General features: G+C 42.2%; 1 protein-coding gene and 1 long non-coding RNA gene across 2 annotated transcripts in view; both read left to right on the forward strand.

Moving 5' to 3' along the window:
• The window catches only part of LOC149788730 (uncharacterized), a 118964-nt gene that overhangs the window by 44295 nt on the left and 52278 nt on the right, over positions 1–22391 (forward strand). The gene's annotated exons all lie outside the window — the stretch shown is intronic.
• LOC149788731 (uncharacterized) lies at positions 12128–13106 on the forward strand. Its single transcript, XM_089975758.1, has one exon. The coding sequence runs from the start codon at positions 12292–12294 to the stop codon at positions 13000–13002; it is 711 nt and encodes a 236-aa protein (XP_089831884.1). The 5' UTR covers positions 12128–12291; the 3' UTR covers positions 13003–13106.

Here is a 22391-nt window from a genome sequence, read left to right on the forward strand (position 1 = left end):
GACTCATAATTCCAGAGTTCTGTGGCTGTCCGAGGGGTTACTGGACGTCAGAGGCGTGTCTCCGTCTAAAATGGGATTCTGGTTGTGATTGAAGTGGTGACTGGCACTGGCACTGGACACAAGGTTCCCGGGGTTCCCGTTCGAGGTGAATTTCAGGGAGGGATTAGGAAGCAGGTAACCGATGCAACTGCTCAATAAAATGGTCCACAATTGTTTGTCTCCTTGTTGCAAACTCAAATTGGCGATGGCTGCCCCGATGACACAATACACCACGAAGATTTGGCAGAAAAAGACGATTTGCGTTTTAGGCACACGTTCTCCACACCACACCTACAAGGGTTGTTTTTGTAAATCTTGCACAGAAGAACTAGGGGAAGGAGGAGTGGTCGACGTAGCTGCGTCTGCTGTGTGAAATGGCATGATGGTCACTTCTTTTTATAGTCGATGACTTGCGAAGCGTCGATCCAAGAATCGAAACTGGGTGGATATCCTTTCCAACGTACTTTGACTTCTTTGACACGTCGTTTGCCCACTTTACGGGTTCTGCGTTCGAGAATGCTTTCGATGTCGTACACGTCGTCTTCTTTCTTGGTGACACGTTGTAACTCGGGCAAATAAAACGTTCCTTTGAGCACTTCTCCGTTCATGTCTTCCAATTTATAGACGGCAGGATGACGGCCATGCACTCGTCCAGTGACGCGAAACAATTCGGTCGTCCAGTTAGGTAAGTAACCTTTGTCGAAAGTGCGTTTGGTTTTGCCAATGCGCACCCAATCTCCTACGGCCAACATTCCACTTTTCTCGGGGACAGCCCTCGTCGGGGACGTACCAAACAGACGCTCAAACACCAACACTTCGTTGTCGGGAGTCACGTCTTGCGGGGCACGTCCGATGCTTCGATGGTAAGCTTGGTTGTACGCTTGCACCAGGTGCGGTAAGATGTCGATGTACTTCAGAGTGTGGTATTGCGTAAAATATTTCCACATGCGTTCTTTCAAAGTGCGTTGAAAACGTTCCACGATGCTGGCTTTGGTTTCGGGATTCTCGGTGGTAAAAAAATGAATGTCACGTTTCTTTAATTCTTTTTGGAAAGCTTGGTTCAGAAGCTCGGTGCCTTTGTCCGTTTGCCATCGAAGAGGGTGACGACCGCTTTGTTTCAACACCCGTTGCAGGGCTCGCACTAACTCGCTGCTCGATTTGGAAGTCAAGGGCACGACCCAGGCAAATTTGGAAAAGACGTCGATGACACAAAACAAATATTTGTAGCCACGATTGTAGCTGGCCAAATGAGAGACATCGGCTAAATCGGCTTGCCATTGATGATCGATGCCTTCCACTCGGGTGCGACTTCTGGCAAACTTGCGTCGAATGGGTTTGTGTAAAGTGTAGGTAGCTTGTTCTTGTAACCATCGTTGCACTTGAGGTAAACGGAGACTTTTCAGTCGCGTTTTGGCAGCACGATACAATTTTTGAACTCCTGCGTAACCTGCAGGATGGGAGGGATCGTAGTAAATGCTGGCTAAGACTTTTTCCATTTTTTTGTGTTGGTTGGTGTGTTAATAAGACACCCACTCTTGGAGGATGCTACTCTTTTTCTCTTGGGGTATTTTCTTGGATTGCAATGCTTTGCGTGTGCGGCCAGCAATAGGTGTCGAAGAGGAGAAGGATGTCTGAGCGGGGGATATCGGTTCTTGTTTCACTTCTGTCTTCACTTCTGTCTTCACTTTCTTTTTCTCTTGTGAGGAAGAAGGGGTGGCCATCATCTTTTTAATCCATCCAATTCTGGAGGTAGGTGGTGTTGTTAACTTGCGTACTTTTTCTGGTGGAGTTTGAAACCCTTCCTCTTCTTCTCCTTTTTCTGTCTTGGTCACGGGTACTGGTGGTACTGGTACTGGTACTGGTACTGGTGATGGTGCTGGACTTTTCATCAAGGTCTTAAAATCTTTCAGAGTGGGTAGAGCTGTTTCGTCTAAAGCTTTCTGGTGAAAGAGTTGCAGTCGTTGCAAGAGTTGACCGTACTTTTGCGATTTTTCTGTTTCGGACAAATCTTGGCGATCCATCAAGGACTGCAATTCGTGTTGTAACTGGGACATCTCGCTCAAATGGGGATTGGGAGGTAAATGCGGGGTGTGTTGTTCTTGCCACCGATGGTATTCCATCCATCGTTTGTAAGGTACTAAAGCTAGTTTTCGTCCTTCCATGGGGTTGTCAGGGGTCGATTCTGAGATCTTGGAACTTCCGAGGCCTTTTTATCTTGCTCCCACCAGTCCTCCCAACATGGTTCCCAAGACTCCTTTCAGTATGGGGCCTAACAAGAGAGGTAAAATACCTCCACGTTGCACAAACATCTTCTTTTTTTGACGAATGGGAATTTTCTTTTGAACCATTTGGCGAAGAACGTGACGATGTTTGCCTAAGCATTGTTTCTGGTGTTTGGACAAAGGGATCGTGCCTTTCAAAACGTTCAAACAACATTCGCACACGGTATCGATGACCTCTTTGGAGGCTGTTTGAATGAGTTTTTTTCGTAGGGGTGGAGAAGCTTTGGACAGGACAGATAACATGTCCCCATCTTTGGCTAAACGTGGTGGCAGTCCTTTCCTTTTCTTTCCTTGGGGTTTTCTGGAGGGTGACATCTTTGAGTCTTCAGGAGCACCAAAAAAACACTGATACCCGACTTGGTCATAGGCCTTTTTTATACTGGAACGCGTCGCCACTGATTGTCTTTACGTCGTATTAGTTTGAGGACAGGCATGACACGTCGTACAGGGGTACGTAACGGACTAAATTGAGCCAGTTCTTGCTTGGACAAATCCAGCAAACTTTGTAACATGCCCGATCTTTCTTGAACTTTGATTTTGGGAGAAGGTACTTTGTGAGCAGCAGCCACTGCCACTAAATTGGAAGGTCCTGCCACTGGGGAAGTTCTTTTGGGGGTCATCAACGGAGAAGTTCTTGGTGTGATCAACGTCTCCAAGTACTCTTCAGTTCTGGGTGTCATTAACGGAGAAGTGGACAAACGTGAAGCTGCCGGAGACGCAGTCACCGCCGTGGCAGGTCGTGGTTTGCGAGTGTAAGGTTGCGTCCTGGCCGAAGTGCCTCTCTTGCGACTAGTTTTCTGTGGACTTTTCTTTTTCTGGGGGCTTCTTTTCTTTTTCCGGGGTGGTGGTGTCTTGTCAGAGGAGGGTCCTGCCACTGGAGAAGTTCTCCTTGGGGACCTGGTCTTTTTCTTCTTGGGGCTTCGTTGGACTTTTGTCTTGGGGATAACTTTGGGGGCATTAGGATCCCATCTTAAGAGTGAGCGAATGATGACCCCTCCTAGAGTACCGCTCCCCCCAGGTTTCAAAATGATTTGTTTTTTGGTTTGAGTGTCGATGCGGGGATCGGCCAGTTGGACCAAAGCGACTTTGTTTCGATCGAAAAAGCGTTTGGTTTGATGAGGAATCTGAATGATTCCTTGGAGTAATTGACGTGCCGTCACCGTGAACCATCGTAAGACTTCTTTGATACTAGCTTCTAAGACACGAGCTCGTGTTTGTGGATCTTTTTCTCGACTGATGCCATACAAGGCACGAATCAATTTGACGGGAAGATGCGACTGAAGGGACGTCATGTTTGCACTGAGAGTGAGACAGACGAAAAAGGGTCTGAGGTTTTTATAGATTTTTTTATGGGGAGTGAAATGAAGTCGAGGACGGAGACGTGTACAGGACAGGCCCTCCGTCTTGGCACCAGTGGTGAAACAAGTGGGTACGAAATCGCAAATCCTCGGGAGTCGTAGGTTTCAAATCGACGAGTAAATACGCGTGTGGCGTTTGAGTGGCATCGTCGTACGCCTGAGTCAGCCAAGGCGTTCCTAACTGTTTGGCTAAGACTTGCACTTGCGATTTATCTCGAGGGCTTTTAAACAAGACCACGTAATGCGCATTGAGACTGATGGTGCGATGGGCTTTACTTTGTTGAAACAAATTTTGGGTGATGTAAACGACACTGGCATTACGGTGATGCCCTTTACGCGTGAACCACAGTTTAATTTCTTCTTCGTCTTCTCCTAACATGTCGTCGAAAATGACCAAATGGGTTAGACGGGAGTCAGAGACGATGCTGTCGTCTTCTTTAGGAATGCCTTCCACAAACACGATGGAATCGCCTTGACTTTCTCGCAAGAGGCTGTACGCCGATTACCACTCTTTGTAACACCACACGATTCGTTGAGGGGGTCGATCGATCAAATGATGTTTATGTTCGATCAAACGTTTGACGAATTCGGTTTTGCCTGAACCGCTAGGTCCAGCAATGAGCATGTTAAAGGGATGGCGAAGATACAAAGCCTCCCAACTGGCACGATCTAAGTGTTCGTCGATGACTTTGACAGTAGAGGAAGAGGGAGCAGAGACAGCAGAGGTAGCCATGGTGTGAGAAATGTCACTTGTGACACGAAAAACAAACAAGACAAGAGTTTATATACTTTTTCAGAACACGTTTATTGAATGTTTCAAACATGAATACGAAAGACAAAAATGCATAAAAGCCAAAGGCTTAAGTACAAGAATAAAACGCACATGATAACCATGAACGTGGAATAAACACAAGTGTCTGTACAACATGTTTTGGGTAAAGTTCTAACCAGTTATATAGTAGGGGTAAGGTCACACAAGTGTCCTCCCGAAAGGGTCTTTCAGGCCTGTCCACGACAGTCCTGTCCTGGGTGACGGGTTCTTCTGGCACCGTCACTAACACAGGTTGAAAAGTAACTTTTTTCCTTGAATAACTCTCGTGCATACTGGGCCACCTCTTGTGTCCAAGCCTCAAAACCCTGGTCTCGGTGATGTCCAACATTTGACTCCTAACCAATCTGGTTTCTTCTTCGTCAACGACATGGTAAGTTACTTCAATGAACAATGAACTATCGATCTTGCCTAGGGTTCCTTTTCATATACAGACCAATACCAACGTGATCGTACGGTAAGGTGAAGTGATTGGGAAGTCACACTCGCTTCTGGTATACAATTTGATAGACTTTTTCCAAGGGTCGACTGACGATGTGGTGAGTGGGTAAACGTACAATCTTGTTCGGTTGATAGGTGGTCACTTTAAAGTTTCCATCCTCTCCCGATTGCAAGGCTTCTTTAAATACCACAAAGTTGACCACTCGACTGGTACGATGATTCAGAGTCACTCCTTTCACTTTGCACGTCGTGTGCACTTCTCCTTGTTTGTCCCGGTATTCGTAGCCGTAATTTTTGGGACCACCACTGACGAAACTTAGAATCTTGTCGTCGGGATGCTCGTCTGTCCAGGCTCCTAAACGGTCTCCTTCGATGTCAGGGTGCTGTTGAATCGGGTGATGGATGTAAATGCAACTGTCCGTGTCAAAGTACAGGACGCGTTCTTCTAACAGTTCTAAAGCTTCGTACAATTTTAAGCGAGCATGAGTTGTCACGTAAGCCGCAATGATGACATTTCCAAAAGGGTCGTCTTGTACAAAGTCCAGATCTTCTTCGTAATTGACCAAGATCAAATCCTCGCGAACGACGTCCACGTGTTTCATGTATTTGGTTTTGTCGTGAATCATCTGGAAGTAGCGGGAAGGTTCTGTCAAATATTCCGTCTTGGGTAAACACGGTCGTTGTGCCATTTTAGCCCACAAGCAATTTAACATCACTTTGGCAAACGATCGCCTGCCTTCGTTTTTTTCGATGTGGTCTAAAGAGATGCCTTCTTGTGCGTAGTATTTCTCTTTGAATTGTATCTGGTCTTCGGGAGTGTGACACCAGGAAGGATAGCCGCTGGCTTCTTGTTTCAGTTTCAAAAAGGCATCCACGTAGTCGGCGAAAATGCCTTTCTGAGTAGGGTCACCCTTGTGGTACTGTTGTGTCTTGGGAAAGTGGCAAATTTCGTACACTTCTAACAGTTGGTATCCCATGTCCAGAGCTTTGAACAATTCCACGCTGACCGAGGTTCCCGTCAAGGCACGTTCTTCCTGGCTGTGATGGCAAGGTTGGTCCTGGTTGCACGTTTCGGCACAAGTACGGCACAATGGAAACATCAGTTTGCCTTGACAATGGTGAGGTAAGACGGGATGGTATAGGTTCGTGGGAGGCAAAACTTTACACTTGATCAAGCCTTCGTATTGTCGAATGTTTTTCAGGTCGATGTGTTCCGTGAACAATTGTGGGTGCCCTACAGGAAAGCGACAATATTTGCACACGTAGGGATACAGCGAACACACGTCCAAGTATTTGATTTCTTCTCCTTTCTCTTCGTCGGCTTGGTACAGCAAACAGGTGGCATTGGTCCTTCCTCCGTACAAACTATCCCTCGGGTTCAGCGGGTCCATGAACTGGTAACTTTCTACGAGGAGTTTAAACTCGGGATCGGTTTTCAAACGGTGATCGTACTCGTGTTCCCACATTTCCACCACTTGGTATCCTTGCTGTTCTAACTTTAGGCGTCGCTGACAAGTGTCCTGGTACAAGTCTTCCATGGTTCGTTGCAAAAACTGATTTTTAGTGTCACGGTCAGGGTAACAGACGGGACATCCGTGAAATAAGCAACCGTTAAACTCGTACACGATCTTGGGGTTTTCTAAGTCCCAGCCATCTACCGAATATGTTCCGATGGTCTTTTCGCCTCCTCCGTTGCGGGCATGCTGAATCCATTTGTCTTCCTTGTCGCACAAGTAATGTAACCAACGTAGGGCTTTGACCGAGTATTGACGCTTGACATAGTGGGTCGTTTGAGGACTGATGACAGCCACGGTGTTTTCAGGCATGAATCGTTGGCGGTACACTAAGGAACACGCTTTGGCAATGGTGCAAGCTTCTTTCAAAGGATCGACCCCTCCGTATTCCATGAACAGTTCTCGAAATTTTCCACAGCAACTCCGTAAAATGTCCACGTCGGAACGACAATACTTTAACATTTCTTCCTGAAAGTCGAAAGGGTCCGAGGCGTGAGCTTGGTGCCAAGCGTAGAAAGCTTCTCGTTGTTCGGTACGCATGTTGTCGGGGTCGTAATAGTGAGCCTCAGGCAAATGGGGTAGAACAGCATGTTGATTGGCTTCCGTATTGAAAAAGTGTGGAAAGTACCCTTTAGCTATTTCTGTCATTCCAAACGTTTTAGGCATTGGGCTCAAAGGCATGGCCAAGTAACTCATCGAATCTTTAAACTGTACTTGTCCCACTTGCATGAAAATGATTTTGGCTCCGTTCAAAATCACTTTAGGACGTTCGGTGCCATGTTCCGTATAGTACCTCAAAAGAAACTGTCCATCGTATCCGGAGAAATTGTGAGCCATCACCGTGGCATGACGATGACAATCTCCGTAACGTTCGATGTCCTCTTGGCTCCACGTCTTGTCGATGGGGTCTAAGACCCATTGGGCAAAATCGGCTAACGTGTTTGGTCCCCGAAAGATTTTTTCACGTCCTCCAGGAATCTTACTGCAGTGAGGGCAATGACTGAAGATAGGTTCTTGAATGCACTTCTCGCACGCTCGATGAGCCACGCAGAAATTAGGAATGTGAATGCCAGTCTCTTGCATGCATTCGAAATCGAAAAAGATGAAATTCCCTTTCTTCTTGTGACCGTCCTCTTTCTCTGGTGGGGGTTGGTATTTTTGCACGTAGCATTGGTGTTCCAAGTCCACGATGTGGTGACAAATGTGACATTTTTTCTTTCCTCGACATACGTGTGCCTTGGCATTGTTGGTACGTATGCCTTGTCTACACGTAGGGCACAATCTCAGGAGTTGACAAGCACATTTCTTCTGTGAACCTTGTGTTTTCAAATGTTGTTGGTAACAGGTAGGGCTGACAAACGTGCGCAGACAAGTCGAACAAGGCACTGGTTCTTCGCTCAGACAGGGTGGAGAGGCCAAACATCCTGGGCATTTCCATCCACAATGTTTGTGTTGCTTTCGATTATTATAACCATAGTCACATTTCTCACAGTAATATCTGTATCCCAGGAATCCGGTGATACTGGTAATGGTATCGAAATGGTCATCGTGATGATAAACATGAATGTATTTTCCGTCCTTAAAGTCTTGGCCTCGAAACAACAGAGACCCGCGCATTTCTTGAGGGTGCACTTTCAAGGTGTAGCGTGGAGCTAGGGCATCTTGCAAATTTTGCATCTCAGGAATGCCACAGGGTGTGTCTTTGGACAGGCCAGCTTGTTGCAACAGGAGTTCTGCTTCATTTCGTTGTTTGGCTCGGTCGGATTGTTGAATAGTGTTCCAGGTTCTTTTCCATTCTACCGTGTCGTTCTTGTTGGCATAGGTTCGTCCCACCACGATGGCCCTGGCTAAACACATCTGGTCTTGAGTGTTGTTAATTCGAACGAGACTCTTTTTGGTGTTGCGAAGGTCGTCCACCAATAACATCTTTTTGCGTCCTGTCCCTTGAGGAGGAGAGACGTGGGCCCTTTTCAGTGTGGCTTTACCATCGGTGATGTCAAACTGGTCATTAGATTGTTGTACGTGTTGTATCTTGTCCATGACTTTGGAAGGGGTCAGTTCTGCGGCTCTGCTAAACTCGATCCAAACAGGGGATTTCAAACCGTCGTGATCTATGGATAGTGTCAAGCGATCGTCTTCTTTGGCTTGACATTGTCGCTTGAGTGCGGTGAGCAAAGAATCCCACATCTCGGTGATAAACCCTTCTGCTTTCTCCAAGGGTACGTAAGACTTGAAATCATTAAACTTCACCGTGTAGGTGTAAGCCGTGGTTCTAAATTTTCTAGAGGAGCGCTTTTCCGTCTCTCGAATGGAATAGTACTTTTCAGGGTTGACTAAGGGTGGTGAACTTGGTTTAGAGGGTTCGGATTCTGGTTCACTCATGTCCTCTTCAAAATCACTGGCATGAATTTGTGCCAAGATTTCAGCCCTGGTACGAGGCGATAGATCACGTTTCTGCCTCTTACTTTCTTCTTCTTCTTTCTTCTCGAATGAATGGGATCGTTTCATCTTGAGTGCAAAACGTCAAATGACTCAAGTTTAAACACCATAGACTAATTTATAGTCTTGGCAAACCAGCGTATATAAAAAGGGTGTGTGTCTTGTCCTTTCACTATTCATTTCACTCTCAAGCTGAGCACAACGATGGAAGAGACTACACAGATGGAACGTTTCGTCAGAGCTTTGCGAGGGGTCATTAGAAAATTCTCTTCAGACCAGCCGACGGACTACTCTCCTTCCTTTCGAGATAAAAGTCAAGATACTTGCTATATCTGTCAGAAGAAAGGGCATTGGTCTTCAGAGTGTCCAGACCGTCAAAAAAGAAGAAAAAACAGGGACTAAAAAAGACAAAAGTCAAGATACCTGTTATTATTGTAAAGAAAAAGGACATTGGTCTCCAGATTGCCCAAAAAAGAAACAAGAGGAGTCAGAAGAAAAGAAGGATTCTTCGGAAGAAGAGAGGGATTCTTCGAAAGAAGAGAGGGATTCTTCAGAGGAAGAAGAGGAAGAAAGAAGACAATTCTATTTAAAAGAGACAAAGAAACAGGAGAAGAAAAGAAGAAGGGAGGAAAATGAGGAAAAAACGGTGAAGAAATTCAAAAAACAGAGAGACTAAATAATGAGAAAGAAGAAGTGTACGAACTTTTTTAAAGTGTTCTGTGGTGAATTGTGAATTGGATTGTAAAAAATGGATAAAAGAATACATGAATGATATAAGGTAAGTGTCTTTGAGTTTTGATTTTAAAATAAGAAGCTACACTCAAGCACTCATACACAGACACGTACTATAAGGGTAAAATGGGTGGGGTTTATTTTTGAGTTATTGGCAAATTGAAATTGTATTTCTTTTCGAGAAATGTGGGTGGCCCTGAAAAGGGCCTTTTTATTTTGGTGTAGGGGTGAGTTTAACCAATCAACTTTAACTGCCTTAAGCCTTTGCTACGGCCAAGGCCTACTTCTGATGATTGGGTTGAAATCACTAAGGGTGGTACGATAGGCTTAGGCACAGGGTTGGCGTGTTTAGCTCGGGAAGGTCGTATTCTCTTCGGTCGTGATAAAGAAGTCTGATACATTTGTTTCAGACTTCTTAACTCCGCTAAAATGTCCAACAGTACCGTAGCCGTTTGATTTTCACCCTCTTGTTTCTTTGCTGCTACTTCTTCTTGCTGTTGTTGCTGTTGTTTTTTTCTTACCTCTTCTTGTTGCTGTTGCTGTTGCTGTAGGAGAAAAGCTTGTTCCGCTTCCTTTTGTCGTTGCATAAATTTCTCCAATTCTTCTTTCTGTCTCTGTCTAAAATTCTCCACTTGCGGTAATGAAGAAGGTAACGAAGGTTCCGGAACAAATTCTTGCGAGGTAAGAAAATCCACAAAATCCCAATGTACCTCTTCTGAAAGTAAGTCCGGGTTCCCTTGGGCAGTATCCCCTGCTGGTGCACCCCAATGGATCGTTTTCTGAGTTTCCGTCATGTTGAATCACTGTCGCATAGATTGACTGCACACAAGCGCTAACGAATCTATATAGACCACGTGACGTCACAGACTGCTCTCTTCGGATTGGATGCGAGCTGACTGAATTTTGTAACGCGTGTTCGGATTGGTGAATGAATTCAATCCGTTTCAATCCTTCCTGTACCTATAAATAAGCGCAGCATTGATTCACCTATTCTCGTCGCTTCAAGATGTGGACCACAGTTGAGTCATCCACCCTTGTGTCTTCCATGATGTTTAGGACGGACATGCTCATGTATGTCAGGTCCAAGTGGACTGTTGTTGATAGGACAGATACTAGTCAATGGATGAGGAGAGTCTACATAGAAAGACAAGGATGTCTCAAGAGGGTACTTGTGTATGGACCGGCAGTTAGAAGGAGTTTAAGAAGAAGAAGAAGAAGATGTGACAGATGCCATCTATGTTAATATTAATATTAACATAAACCCAAAGGCCCTTTTCAGGGCCAGCCATATTTCTCGAAAAGAGATAGCCTTTCCATTGCCTACCCCTTTTTTAAATTTAAATTTAAATTTAAATTTAAATTTAAAAAAAAAAAATCCCATATTCAATTCCCCTTGTCCCTAGACAAACCCAAACTCTATTCCCATGTTAATTTCCCCTTGTCGCTAGACAGACCCACACTATAGTTCCATGTTAAATTCCCCTTGTCGCTAGAGTGACCCACGATTTTTCTCCATGTTAAATTTCCCTTGACGCTAATCTGACCCACGATTTTTCTCCATGTTAAATTTCCATTGTCCCTAGAGTTGCCCAAGGGGTCTTGTAATGCTAATTCCCCTTGACGGTAAAGTGGCCCACTTAACTACTGTCCATGTTAAATTTACATAGACGCTAAACAGTCCCAGGGTGGTTAATGTTAAATTTCCATTGACGCTAAACAGTCCCAGGGGGTTCTGTCATGCTAATTCCCATTGACGCTGAACCGTCCCCTATCACTACTTTGGATCCTATCGTTTATGTGGAAATCTTCAGCCTTTGGAAGTGTGGACATTCTTTATCACATGCAAGTTACGATTTATATTTATTATAATACGTGCCTGCTACCAAACCTAACGTGGCAGGGTCCAGTTTCGAAAATTGGCCCCTGGCAAATTTCTTAACTTCAGGTTTTGGTGTGACTTTTTCAGCTATTAGTGTTTACTATTTAAAGATATGATATATTAGGTGTTTCGGGCTTATGTTGTTCTTGAAATTGATGGCAGGCATGTACACCTTCCATAGTTACTCTGCAGTATGTTGATAGTGAATACCAATAGCCTTCCATAGCAGTAAACACATGGGTTTGAGGGAAGGAGAATATCTCAAAAACGGCTTGGATAACAACTATTTTCAAATACGTCAGCCTGTTTAGTACACACTGTTTTGCAGAATTATCATCTAGGAAATTGTCATCAAGAAAAACTGGCCCCTGGCCCCTAAGTTAGGCGAGTAGCGAGATAATATAGAGTTATTCCCCATAGTACGTTAATCTGCGTCAGCCACCGTATGTGGTTTTGTTTACATTTACGCGTTTTGATTGAAAGATATTTTTGATGGGAACAGACAGAGGGAAAGTCATAGAAACTTCACAAATCGTAACTATGCAGTAACAGAAAGAAAAACGGTTTTAATATTTACCACTAACAACATTAAATACCGCGATAATCCAGTGTTCCGGGCTAATTCGCATCTTTTTAAAATATTGGCAAATTGCGCAGTTCTCCGGTTAATTTTCTAAATCGCGCAAATTGGTAGTTGTACATCAGCTGTAGCACATGTTTACGTAGTTAAAAAAAAAAAAAAATAGTTCATGGATTCTCAGTGGTTTGCGTTATTATAATGGCATTGGAACCTGCAAATTTAAATGGCTGTTTATCCATTATGTCTACTGCAATGCCTATAGTCCCCGTGCTCAGTAATCCTAACGATTCTAGATTTGTTGGAGACAGACTACAACTGACAGAAGGGAAACGATTCGAGTGTGAAGTGTGTTTCAAAATCTTTAATCGAAAAGGACACTTAAGCACCCACATGAGAATACATACTGGCGATAGACCATACAAATGTAAGGAATGCGGGAAAGAATTCACTGAAAAAGGATCGCTGAAGAGGCACGTCAGGATCCATTCAGGAGAAAAACCATACAAATGTGAAGCATGCGGTCATGCTTTCATTCACTCGGGCGGTTTAAAGACTCACATGAGAAAGCATACAGGTAGCAAACCATACACGTGTAAAATCTGTGATCAAACGTTCACTCAGCCTGGAAGCCTGAAGACCCACATGAGGCAACACACTGGGGAGAAACCATACAAATGTGAAGTTTGTGGGAAAATGTTTTACGATAACAGCCATTTAAAATTGCATTTCAGAATGCATTCTGGGGATAAACCATATGAATGTGAAATATGTATGAAGAGATTTAATGACAGTGGAAATCTAAAAATGCACAAGAGAGTTCACACAGGAGAAAAACCATACAAATGTGAAGTTTGTGGTCGCGTGTTTTGTCAGAATGGACAACTAAAAAGACATATGAAGCAGCATTAGGTGAATACCCCTTTTTGTGCATTTGATACAATAAATAAACCAGAATATAAAATGCAGAAAGAGCAACATTTCAGAATGAATATTAAAACCTATGTTATTTTGTATCATTTTGTTTTATTTTCTTTTTGTTAGGTGAGGGGGGAACGTTTGGCATTTCCTTCGATAAGTAGTCTTGCGTTCCCCTTTTGTTTAAAGCAGACAGCAAAAATTGCACCGATATCAATACCGATATCGTATGGACAAAACTCAAACATTGGAAACTCTGGTTCCAGTAAAATGGTGTTAATATTCCTTGAGTTGTCTCTCCGAATTTCGCGTTTATATATTTATTGAAAGTTAATGCATTTGAAAATATTTATAGGACCATTCTGCAGGAAAGAGGAGAAAATAATGAAGTCGTTTATTGTTATTTTGACACACCCAACTACTTTCAGAGAATTAAATAGTCTTTCTTGTATTTTTTTGACAATGATCATAAGACCAATATCCATTTAAATTCAGTCATAGAAGTGCTCAAAACTAATATGATAGCCATCAATTTAACAAGTTCTGCATGCTGATCTGTGGAATTCTAAATGATTGTTATGTACACCTCTACTCTGTCTGCACATCTTCCACCTTTCAATCCAGTAAACTATATCTATGTTGTATCATACAGAGTACACAACTGTTTTGGAATGCATTCATTTTCAGAACGCTGCAATGAAGTGTAAGTGGCATTGGTGTTTTCTTTTCAAACATCGATTAGTAAAAACAATAGCTTCTTTGTATCAATAGAATCAGAAGCCTCTAGCTTGACTGTGTAGAAAACATTCTGTATCAATAAAAGAGGTAGTCAGAGAGTTATGGTGTGTGTGTGTGTTTGTGTTTGGCTTTTTAACGTAGCTTTAACAAGTTTTTTTTTTCAGTCATATTGCTACGATGTCTGCAGTGTGACAGTTTATAGTGATGTCTAGCACATTAGGCATCATGCCGCAGACATGTAGCAGGATGTCCCACTCAGTCACATTATCCTGACACTAGGCTGACCAGTCATAACACTAACCTCTAAATGCTGAGCGCCAAGCGAGGCAGCTGTTAGTACCATTTTTGTAAGTCTTTGGTATGACTCGGCCAGGCCTAGAGTAATAGTACAGAAGACATTCATTCTATATCATTAGTCTTCCAATTCTTTGAACAATTTGAATCTTTTTTTAAAAATCATTTTTTAATTATCTCAGGTCCATTAAGGACAAAACATTACACCGGAGGTTTTGTTACTAATCCTTGAACTTACCTTAATTTTCATGCAATCTTGTAGGTACTATACCGCTCGATATAGTTGAAGATAGATGAACTACTAAGTTGGAGCAAGGGACAACTCATTCATATTCATTCAGGACAAGTATCCACCATTTATAGGTTACCAGTGAAATACATAGCACAGAAATACTTTTCTTTCCCATTCCCATTCAAAACAAACCCGAAAATCGACTTAAACCAGGAAATTCTACCAAAGGAAAACTCCGAAAATATTAGGCTGAAAATCGCATGCATCAAAGGTATTGATACTCCATACACATAATTGTGTGGAGGAGTTGCTTCCCTTAGATTCCAAATGCTCCTTCATTCTAGTTGCGCAATCAGATGTGCATTATAACATTTTTTAATATCTGCTAAAATTCAAGATGAGTCGAGGTTTCTGGCTGACTGGTTGATTTTGCCTTTTGATTAGACAATATTTGGATATAGGCCTATATATTTGCATTGATATGTTGTTTTGGATGAAGTATTAGCCTAAGCGGTGACATGAAAGAAGTTATCACTCTCTTCAGCCATAAATCCAATTTAAAGAATTAATATGCTTCTTTTAAATATATTATATCAAACGTTAGGACGTTATCCTCCTCACTTTTGAAGATTTTCAAGCTGTCTATATTTTCAATTTGAGGGAAGAATCAGCTCAAACATAAGCATGTGATGAGATATATGGGTACTTTTGGATGAGTGCAGTATACATAGACCCTGGTATGGCATAGAAGAAAAACAAAGATGAGTGGTTTAAACTCTGGAGTTCAAGACCAGATTTTTAAAAAATAGGTTAAGCTATGCTGGTTTCGAGTTTACAGCCTTGCAGCGTCAGAATATAACTCTCCCTCTCTCTCTGACTGTGTGTCTGTCATTCTCTCTCATTCGTCATATACATGGTTCTACAGAGGGTACATAATCACAAGCGTACATTTTTCCATGGATGATTTCTATCAAAAATATACAATGGTCTGATTTTGACGCGGCAACGGCGTTTAGCGACTCACGCTAAATCATTTTTGACAATATCAGGAATATCTGCATCACTTCTTCAAGTAATCACAAGTAGTGTCCCTGCTACAACCTTTGTCAAAATATATTTTCAGTCAGTTTTATCAACCAAATTCATTTTTATTTTGAATTCATCAATTCCCATATTGATGAAGTCCATAAACAATGTCATCTCTCTCTCTCTCTCTCTCTCACACACACACTCACACTCACACACACTCACACACACACACACACACATTGTTCTGACATCTTTATGAGACTGTAGAATATTTTTGAAGCTAACAAATAAAATTTCTTTTCTTCAATAGCAAATGATGTACACTAGCAAGAACTATTAGGCGCAACTCAAGAATTTGGCATCAGGGAAAGAAGGATGCCAATTATTAAAAAAATCAAAGATAATGTTCGAATTTAATCGTATCGGTTTTTGCCAGAGTGGATTTCACTTTGTGGCATGTGACTAGATAATCCAATAGCGAATGATTTTCACTAGCATGGACAATTAGGCGCTACTCGAGAATTTGGCATCAGGGAACGAAGGACGCAAATAATTAAATAAATCAAAGTTAATGTTGCAATTTAATCGTACAAGTTTTCACCACAGTGGATTTCACTTTGTAACATTTGACTATATAGTCCAATGGAGACTGCTCATACAATCATTTAAAGCCAAAAAAGAATCAATTTGTGATGTGTCGGGCAACTGCTTTCTGTCTCCTGGTTGGTTGTATGCAAATTGTGGACACTGTTCACTACGTTTGCATGTATACTTAATCCAATGCAGGTTGATACTATAATGATTTAATGGCTACTAGCATGTTATGTCATGTTGCGTGTTGCTAGGCAATTGTATTCGGTCTCCTCATTCTTTTGATTTAATTACAGACACTTTTCCCTTTATTTGCTTATCCATCACCATTTGGACGGTGTTGGAATGTTTTGTTTAACACACTTTTGAATAGAATTTTCATTATTTTGTCAGCTGACAGTGCAACCAATTACAACTTATCCCATCTCATCGACTTCATTATCAAATTAAGTAACAGCTGTGTCTTACCACTTCCAGATGGACGTATGATAATCATTTGGATAGAATTTGGTAGCACAGCATGATGTTTAACTGGTTCTCATTTTCTTACTGACGAAAAGACAGTGACCTCCATGTTGTAGAAATAAAATAAATAATATGGATGTATATTGTGTGTAATGCAGGGCACGTACTCCCAAGCAGCAGAGAGGGCGAATCCCACAAAGTATTTCGCTTAACAGAGCCTTATATCGAGCACATTTTAGATAGAGATATTATTTTTCACAAAATAAACCCTTCAAGTCAGCGGAGAAGACTTATTTTGCCATGTTTTTCTGACTAGAAGTGTTATCTCATGAAAATATCTACCTATACAACTATTTCTGTTATCACAGGTGTCTATCTTGCGAAAACACTCGGTGGCGTCGTCGCCCTCTCTGCTGATGTGTGAAAGTCCCTGGCAGAGTTTGCTTGTCGTCGCCGTTTCTGCTGCTGCGAATTAAAAATTTAAGTTAACACTAATGGCCAGCATTGGAGAAGCACATTCTGCTAGACTGGCTCGAGAGCGACTAGAAGCAATAAAAAAATTTCTTTCTGTACCAGATAGTGTAAGACAAAAATTACAAGAACGTCAGCAAGCACAAGTCGAATTTGCAACAGGTGCAGAAGAATTATTTAAACCCGTTACAACAGCTACTGAAAAAGCTGCGGTGGTCACAGAAAGAGCTTTACTGGGAGAACCTAAGGATGATATCAAAGAGGAAGAGGAACGAAGAAAGGGTATTCTTCCAGTGTTACAAAAAACCGCTAAACGAGCCAAACAAACAAAAACACTTTTACGAGATCTTCTAACTGATATAGCTGCAGCTCAACCTCCACCCGTCGGCGAAGAAATACTTGACGGTATTGGACAAATTCGTACTGAACTCGCGTCCAAACCAATAAAGGAAAATACTGGACTGATTGTAAAATTTAGGGAGGGTTTTGCTGAAGATATTAAAAATACTACAAGAGAAGAATTGCCCAGAAAAATATTAATTGGTATGTTTAATAAATCTAGCATCTTAAAACCCGGTTTTGAAAAAGTAAATGATGATAATTTTATTAAATGGATATATCGAATATATAAAAACAAAAAACAGGCCAGAGACGATGATTTAGAATACAGAGGTCTCCTTGATGAAGTAAGAAGAGTTTATGCCAAATATGCAACCCAACAAGAATCCCCCCAGCAGAAACCTTCTACACCTTTGCAACAACCACAGCGGAGGATAATAGATACTGACCTAGTCCCATTAGGTGAATATGAGGTTGCATTTGAACAAAGTCCACGTCGTCAAAAATCCGAGCCAACTAGGTCGCCGATAATTGGTTTAACAACATCTCCTGAAAGTTTACCGCAAGATGTTTAAGCCCCAAGAATTGTAAGACAACAACCAAAAACTGGAACGGGTCTAGCTGTTTGTCCTCATAATATCATCAATGATGTATCACGGTTAGAAGTTCTCATCGGAGGAAGGCGTGCCGGAAATAACTCACCAGATATAATTAATGAAGCAGCTGATATCTGTCAGCGATTATTTCGCGGCGGCATCATGGATACTCACATCTATCGAGAACTTATTGTTGAGCTCGCGGACGGTGATTACTACAGCGACTAGTTAAATAAATAACTAATTAAATAAAATGATTGTACACAATTCTCATCGTAGACCAGTCATGGTCAGGGTGGTAAATTCACGAGTACCCGTATACAGGATGACTTATGGAAACGGATTAGGCGATATTGTTCGGGGTTTATTTGCGAGGATGGCACCTAAAGCAATACCGATCGCAAAACAATTATCGATGAAAGCCATTGATGTTATTAAAGATAAAGCTACTGGCGCTGTTGGTAGCGCTGCCAGTAAAGCATTCTTGGCAATCAAGGACAGACTAGCACGATTAATACGCAGAACCCAAGGGGGTCCACCTCAAAGAGGTTCGCCGGTAAAATTACCAGCCACCGCAGACATGCCTGCAAATGTTAGTAAAGTAATAAATGAAGCCGCAAATCAAAAACTAGCAGCGCTGATAAATCCTGAACAAATAAACACAAGTTTGATGGCGGGAAGTGGTCTTCGTTTTAGACGATAACTTTTATAATAAAATGTTTAAACGGGAATCCGACCCAGCATTCGACATAGACGAACCGGTTCTTAAAAATGAATCAGTGCGTGATTATCAGTATTATTCTTATGACGCACGAGAACCAAATAAACGAGGACGAATTGAATTGCAGGTTCAAGATACAAGTAGATATTTCCTGCCCGCTGAAGCGTTTATTGAAGTAGAAGGAGAAATTATAAAAACAGATGGTACAGAGTATCTACCTGAGTTAAAATCGGTTTTGTCAATAACGGAATTATGGCCTTGTTTGATAGTGCTATCTACATGATTGATGGAAAAAATATTGAATCGATTCAGAAGGATGTCGATGTTGCTACAACAATAATTGGTCTAGCAAGATATTCTGATGATTATACAAGATCAGCTGGCCCACCAATGATGTTTGACAAGGACACTTCTGATTATCCTAACAGTGATCAGTACAATATTAGACGACCAAGAAACTTCGCCAATAACGCTGACGCTGATGTGACGCCGATGGTTCATGGTGCTAATACAGAATTTAATTTAGGTTTCGCTGCACGTAGACAAATGTTGAAAGGTAATCGTAGAAATTTTTCATGTGCCATTCCGCTGTCGCACATCTTTGGATTTTGCAGAGATGTCAGAAAGGTAATTTTTGGAGCAAAACATACGGTCGTGCTTGTTAGAAAAGCCAACGACAATGATGCGCTATGGCGACCTATGGGTGATGCTGGTAAAGTAGAAATAACAAAACTATCACTGTGGATGCCGGTAATGACTCCTGCAATTACTGAAGAACAGCGACTGCTTTCTTTTATGGATCAAGGTGGTAAAGTGTTGTTATCGTGGCTTACAACAACCACAGATAGTGCTCAAAGTACCAATAATGGCTTATTTACATGGCATATAGCATCACAGCAGGGGGTTTCCGCGCCGCGACATATTTTTATTGCTCTTCAGGATGTTGCACGAGTGGGTAATGAAACACCCAACTAAAACATTTCAATAAAGCGAAGCAAGCAACGACTGGAACTCAACTTGATTTCTCTCCTGCAGCTGTCAAAGATATGGTTAAAACCGGTGGTATATTTCCTCTTCTCGCGGCAATACCAGCACTGATAGCTGCTGCTGCTCCAGCTGTTGCAAAAGCCGCAGCGTTAGGAGCTGTTGGAACCGCTGCTTGAATGGCACTAAAGAAAGCCACAGGAAAAGGATACAAAAAAAGGGACGAGGGCTAAGACTCCCAGGAACTCCGCCATCATGGTACCCAAAACGGTTTTAAAAACACAAAGTTTTTTCACACCAATGTCAAATTTTGATTTGCTTGATGCTGTTAAACAATTAAATATGAAAAATTTCAGAGGCGTCTTTATGCGAGATCAATTACTACAACAACCAAATAATCCAGAAACCGGAATTATTAATCTTGATAACAGCAACGGTCCAGGAACTCACTGGGTTGCTTACGCGATCGATCCACGTGGAATTATCTATTTTGATTCGTATGGGTTAGCACCGCCAGTTGAATTTCTCCGATATACAAAAAACATCCCTGCGAAAGTTTGGTACTCAACGTTACCAACACAAACACTGACCGATCCTCCGATATGTGGCCGTGAAGTATTAAATGTTCTTGATGCGATCTCGAAAACAAAGATTTCGCCTCACAAAATCGTGCACGAGTACACTATGGGTCGATTTAAACAGTTTCCTATCAAATAATGGTTGATATTTACGGAAGATCTCTTATCGAAACAAAGACAAAAAACGCGCCGATGTGGATTTATCAAAATTTGCGACCAAAGATGAAATCGATAATCTTTTAAGTCTGACCAGGATAGACCCAGATGAGGTAGTTATTTTTCAGGACCGGCACGGAAAACTAAAACCAGCGATATCAAATGGCATGAAATAATTCGTAGGGTTCTTGGAGCTGTCCCGGGTAACCTTCCTGTGTTCACTGACAGCGGAAAAATCAGAGATTCGCTGATATCAATTGTGGCTCTTCGAGATGACACACAAAAAGCTGCAGGGGAACGTGTAGCAAAGACTGGTGATACAATGACAGGTGAACTCAATCTCAGTGGTAACAAAATAACAACGCTGGCAGATCCAACCTCGCCAACCGACGCCACTAACAAACAATACGTGGATGCGCAACATAGCATCGCTGCGTTGTTAATCGGACAGCAATTAATAAAATCCGTTGATACAATGCAGGGTGAACTCAATCTTAGCGGTAACAAAATAACCGGGTTAGCGGTTCCAACCTCGCCAACCGACGCCACTAACAAACAATATGTTGAAGCACGCGCTGGCGCCGTTGACGGTAAACTAACCACGTTGCGGGCAGAGTATGATGTTCATGTAAACGCGTTCACAAGACTTCGAAGAAACTTTCAAAAATCCGATGAGGCCACGGATAAGTTCTTTGGAACTCCTCCCGTCATCGACATGAAACTTTCTGATATGAAGACCAACATTGACACGATCAAAAAAACACAGCAGGATATCGTGGCGGGGATTCCTGATATCGTTACCAAAACCAGTTTGATTAAAGTCTCGCACCGCTCCCGTGGCCTAGTGGTTAGAGCGTCCGCCTCGGATGCGGGAGGTCGTGGGTTCGATCCCCGGCCGAGTCATACCAAAGACTTACAAAAACGGTACTAACAGCTGCCTCGCTTGGCGCTGAGCATTAAGAGGTTAGTGTTAGGACTGGTCGGCCTGGTGTCAGGATAATGTGACTGGGTGGGACATCATGCTACATGTCTGCGGCATGATGCCCCAGTGCAAGACATCACTATAAACTGCCACATTGCAGACATCGTAGCGATATGACTGAAAAATTGTTAAAGCTACGTTAAAAATCCAAATTACATAACAGAACATCACATTAAAGTCACCACTGGAGTTACTCCTGGGCATATCACCAACATAGTGTACACGGTATCATCTGGATTTTCAACATGGTCTCAACAAAATAATACGTTCAAATATACAGCAACAGTCACTGGCGTGTATAGGTTTTCTGTGTTTAGTGCCGCTAAATTTGAAATCTTCACAACATATCCCTGGAGACATTCCGCCGAAAAGTAAGTCGGGGTTGTGACTATCATATTAAACAAGGGAACCGAAGAAACATTTATACTGGAATCCGCCGACAAGAAATTAACCGCAACATCTTACTGGTGGTGTTTGGAATTTGTAGCTGAAACGCCTCAATTGGTTACTGCGTAAAATGATAAAATGGCGTTAAAAAATAAGTCAGCATCAACGACAACATTAGATGCGCAGCAATATAGATATGATCAAGTACGCGAATGGCATTCAGAGTTAAAAGATACTATTGACAAATGCACAACAAAGATAAAAAAATACAAACGGCCTGTAACCATGTTAGACACAATAGTGTATTCGGTATCCGCGGTAGTTGTATCCACAGGGGTGCTATTGTCTGCGTTAACAACGACGATTGCAGGAGTTGCTAATATAATTGCGAAAAAAATATCCTCGTGTGCGCTAAGAAAATTGCACGAATATGAAAAGTTAACCAGCGCGGCCACAAGCCCTACTCGAAATTGTCGTCGTTGATATCATCCAGCCTTGACGATACAACAATATCAGATTTCGAATTCGTGCAAATATCAGGGGTGTTCAACGATTACACAAAGAACTTCGATTTGAAACGACGGCAGATAAATAATGACGGAGTTACTTCAGCAGATAGTCGCAAATACAAGCCCGTCGCGAACATCTTTGTTAACAGTAACATCAACTAAGCCACAATTCAGTATTAATTTTCCAACTGCGATTCCAGTAAGCGAAATCGCGTTAGCGCAATTACGAGTATATCACAGTTGGCCCAATGTCAGATCAGCGTCGTTTGGTGGATTGCCAGCAAATAATTCGTGTGTGTTTGCATATAAAA

This window comes from Sinohyriopsis cumingii, chromosome 11 (genome assembly GCF_028554795.1).
Source record: "Sinohyriopsis cumingii isolate HCF-2022 chromosome 11, ASM2855479v2, whole genome shotgun sequence".
In the NCBI taxonomy this organism is placed as follows: Eukaryota; Metazoa; Mollusca; class Bivalvia; order Unionida; family Unionidae; genus Sinohyriopsis; species Sinohyriopsis cumingii.

Excerpts from the sequence above, each read along its gene's own strand:
- LOC149788731 (XM_089975758.1), top strand. The coding sequence starts at position 12,292 with ATGGCATTGGAACCTGCAAATTTAAATGGCTGTTTATCCATTATGTCT.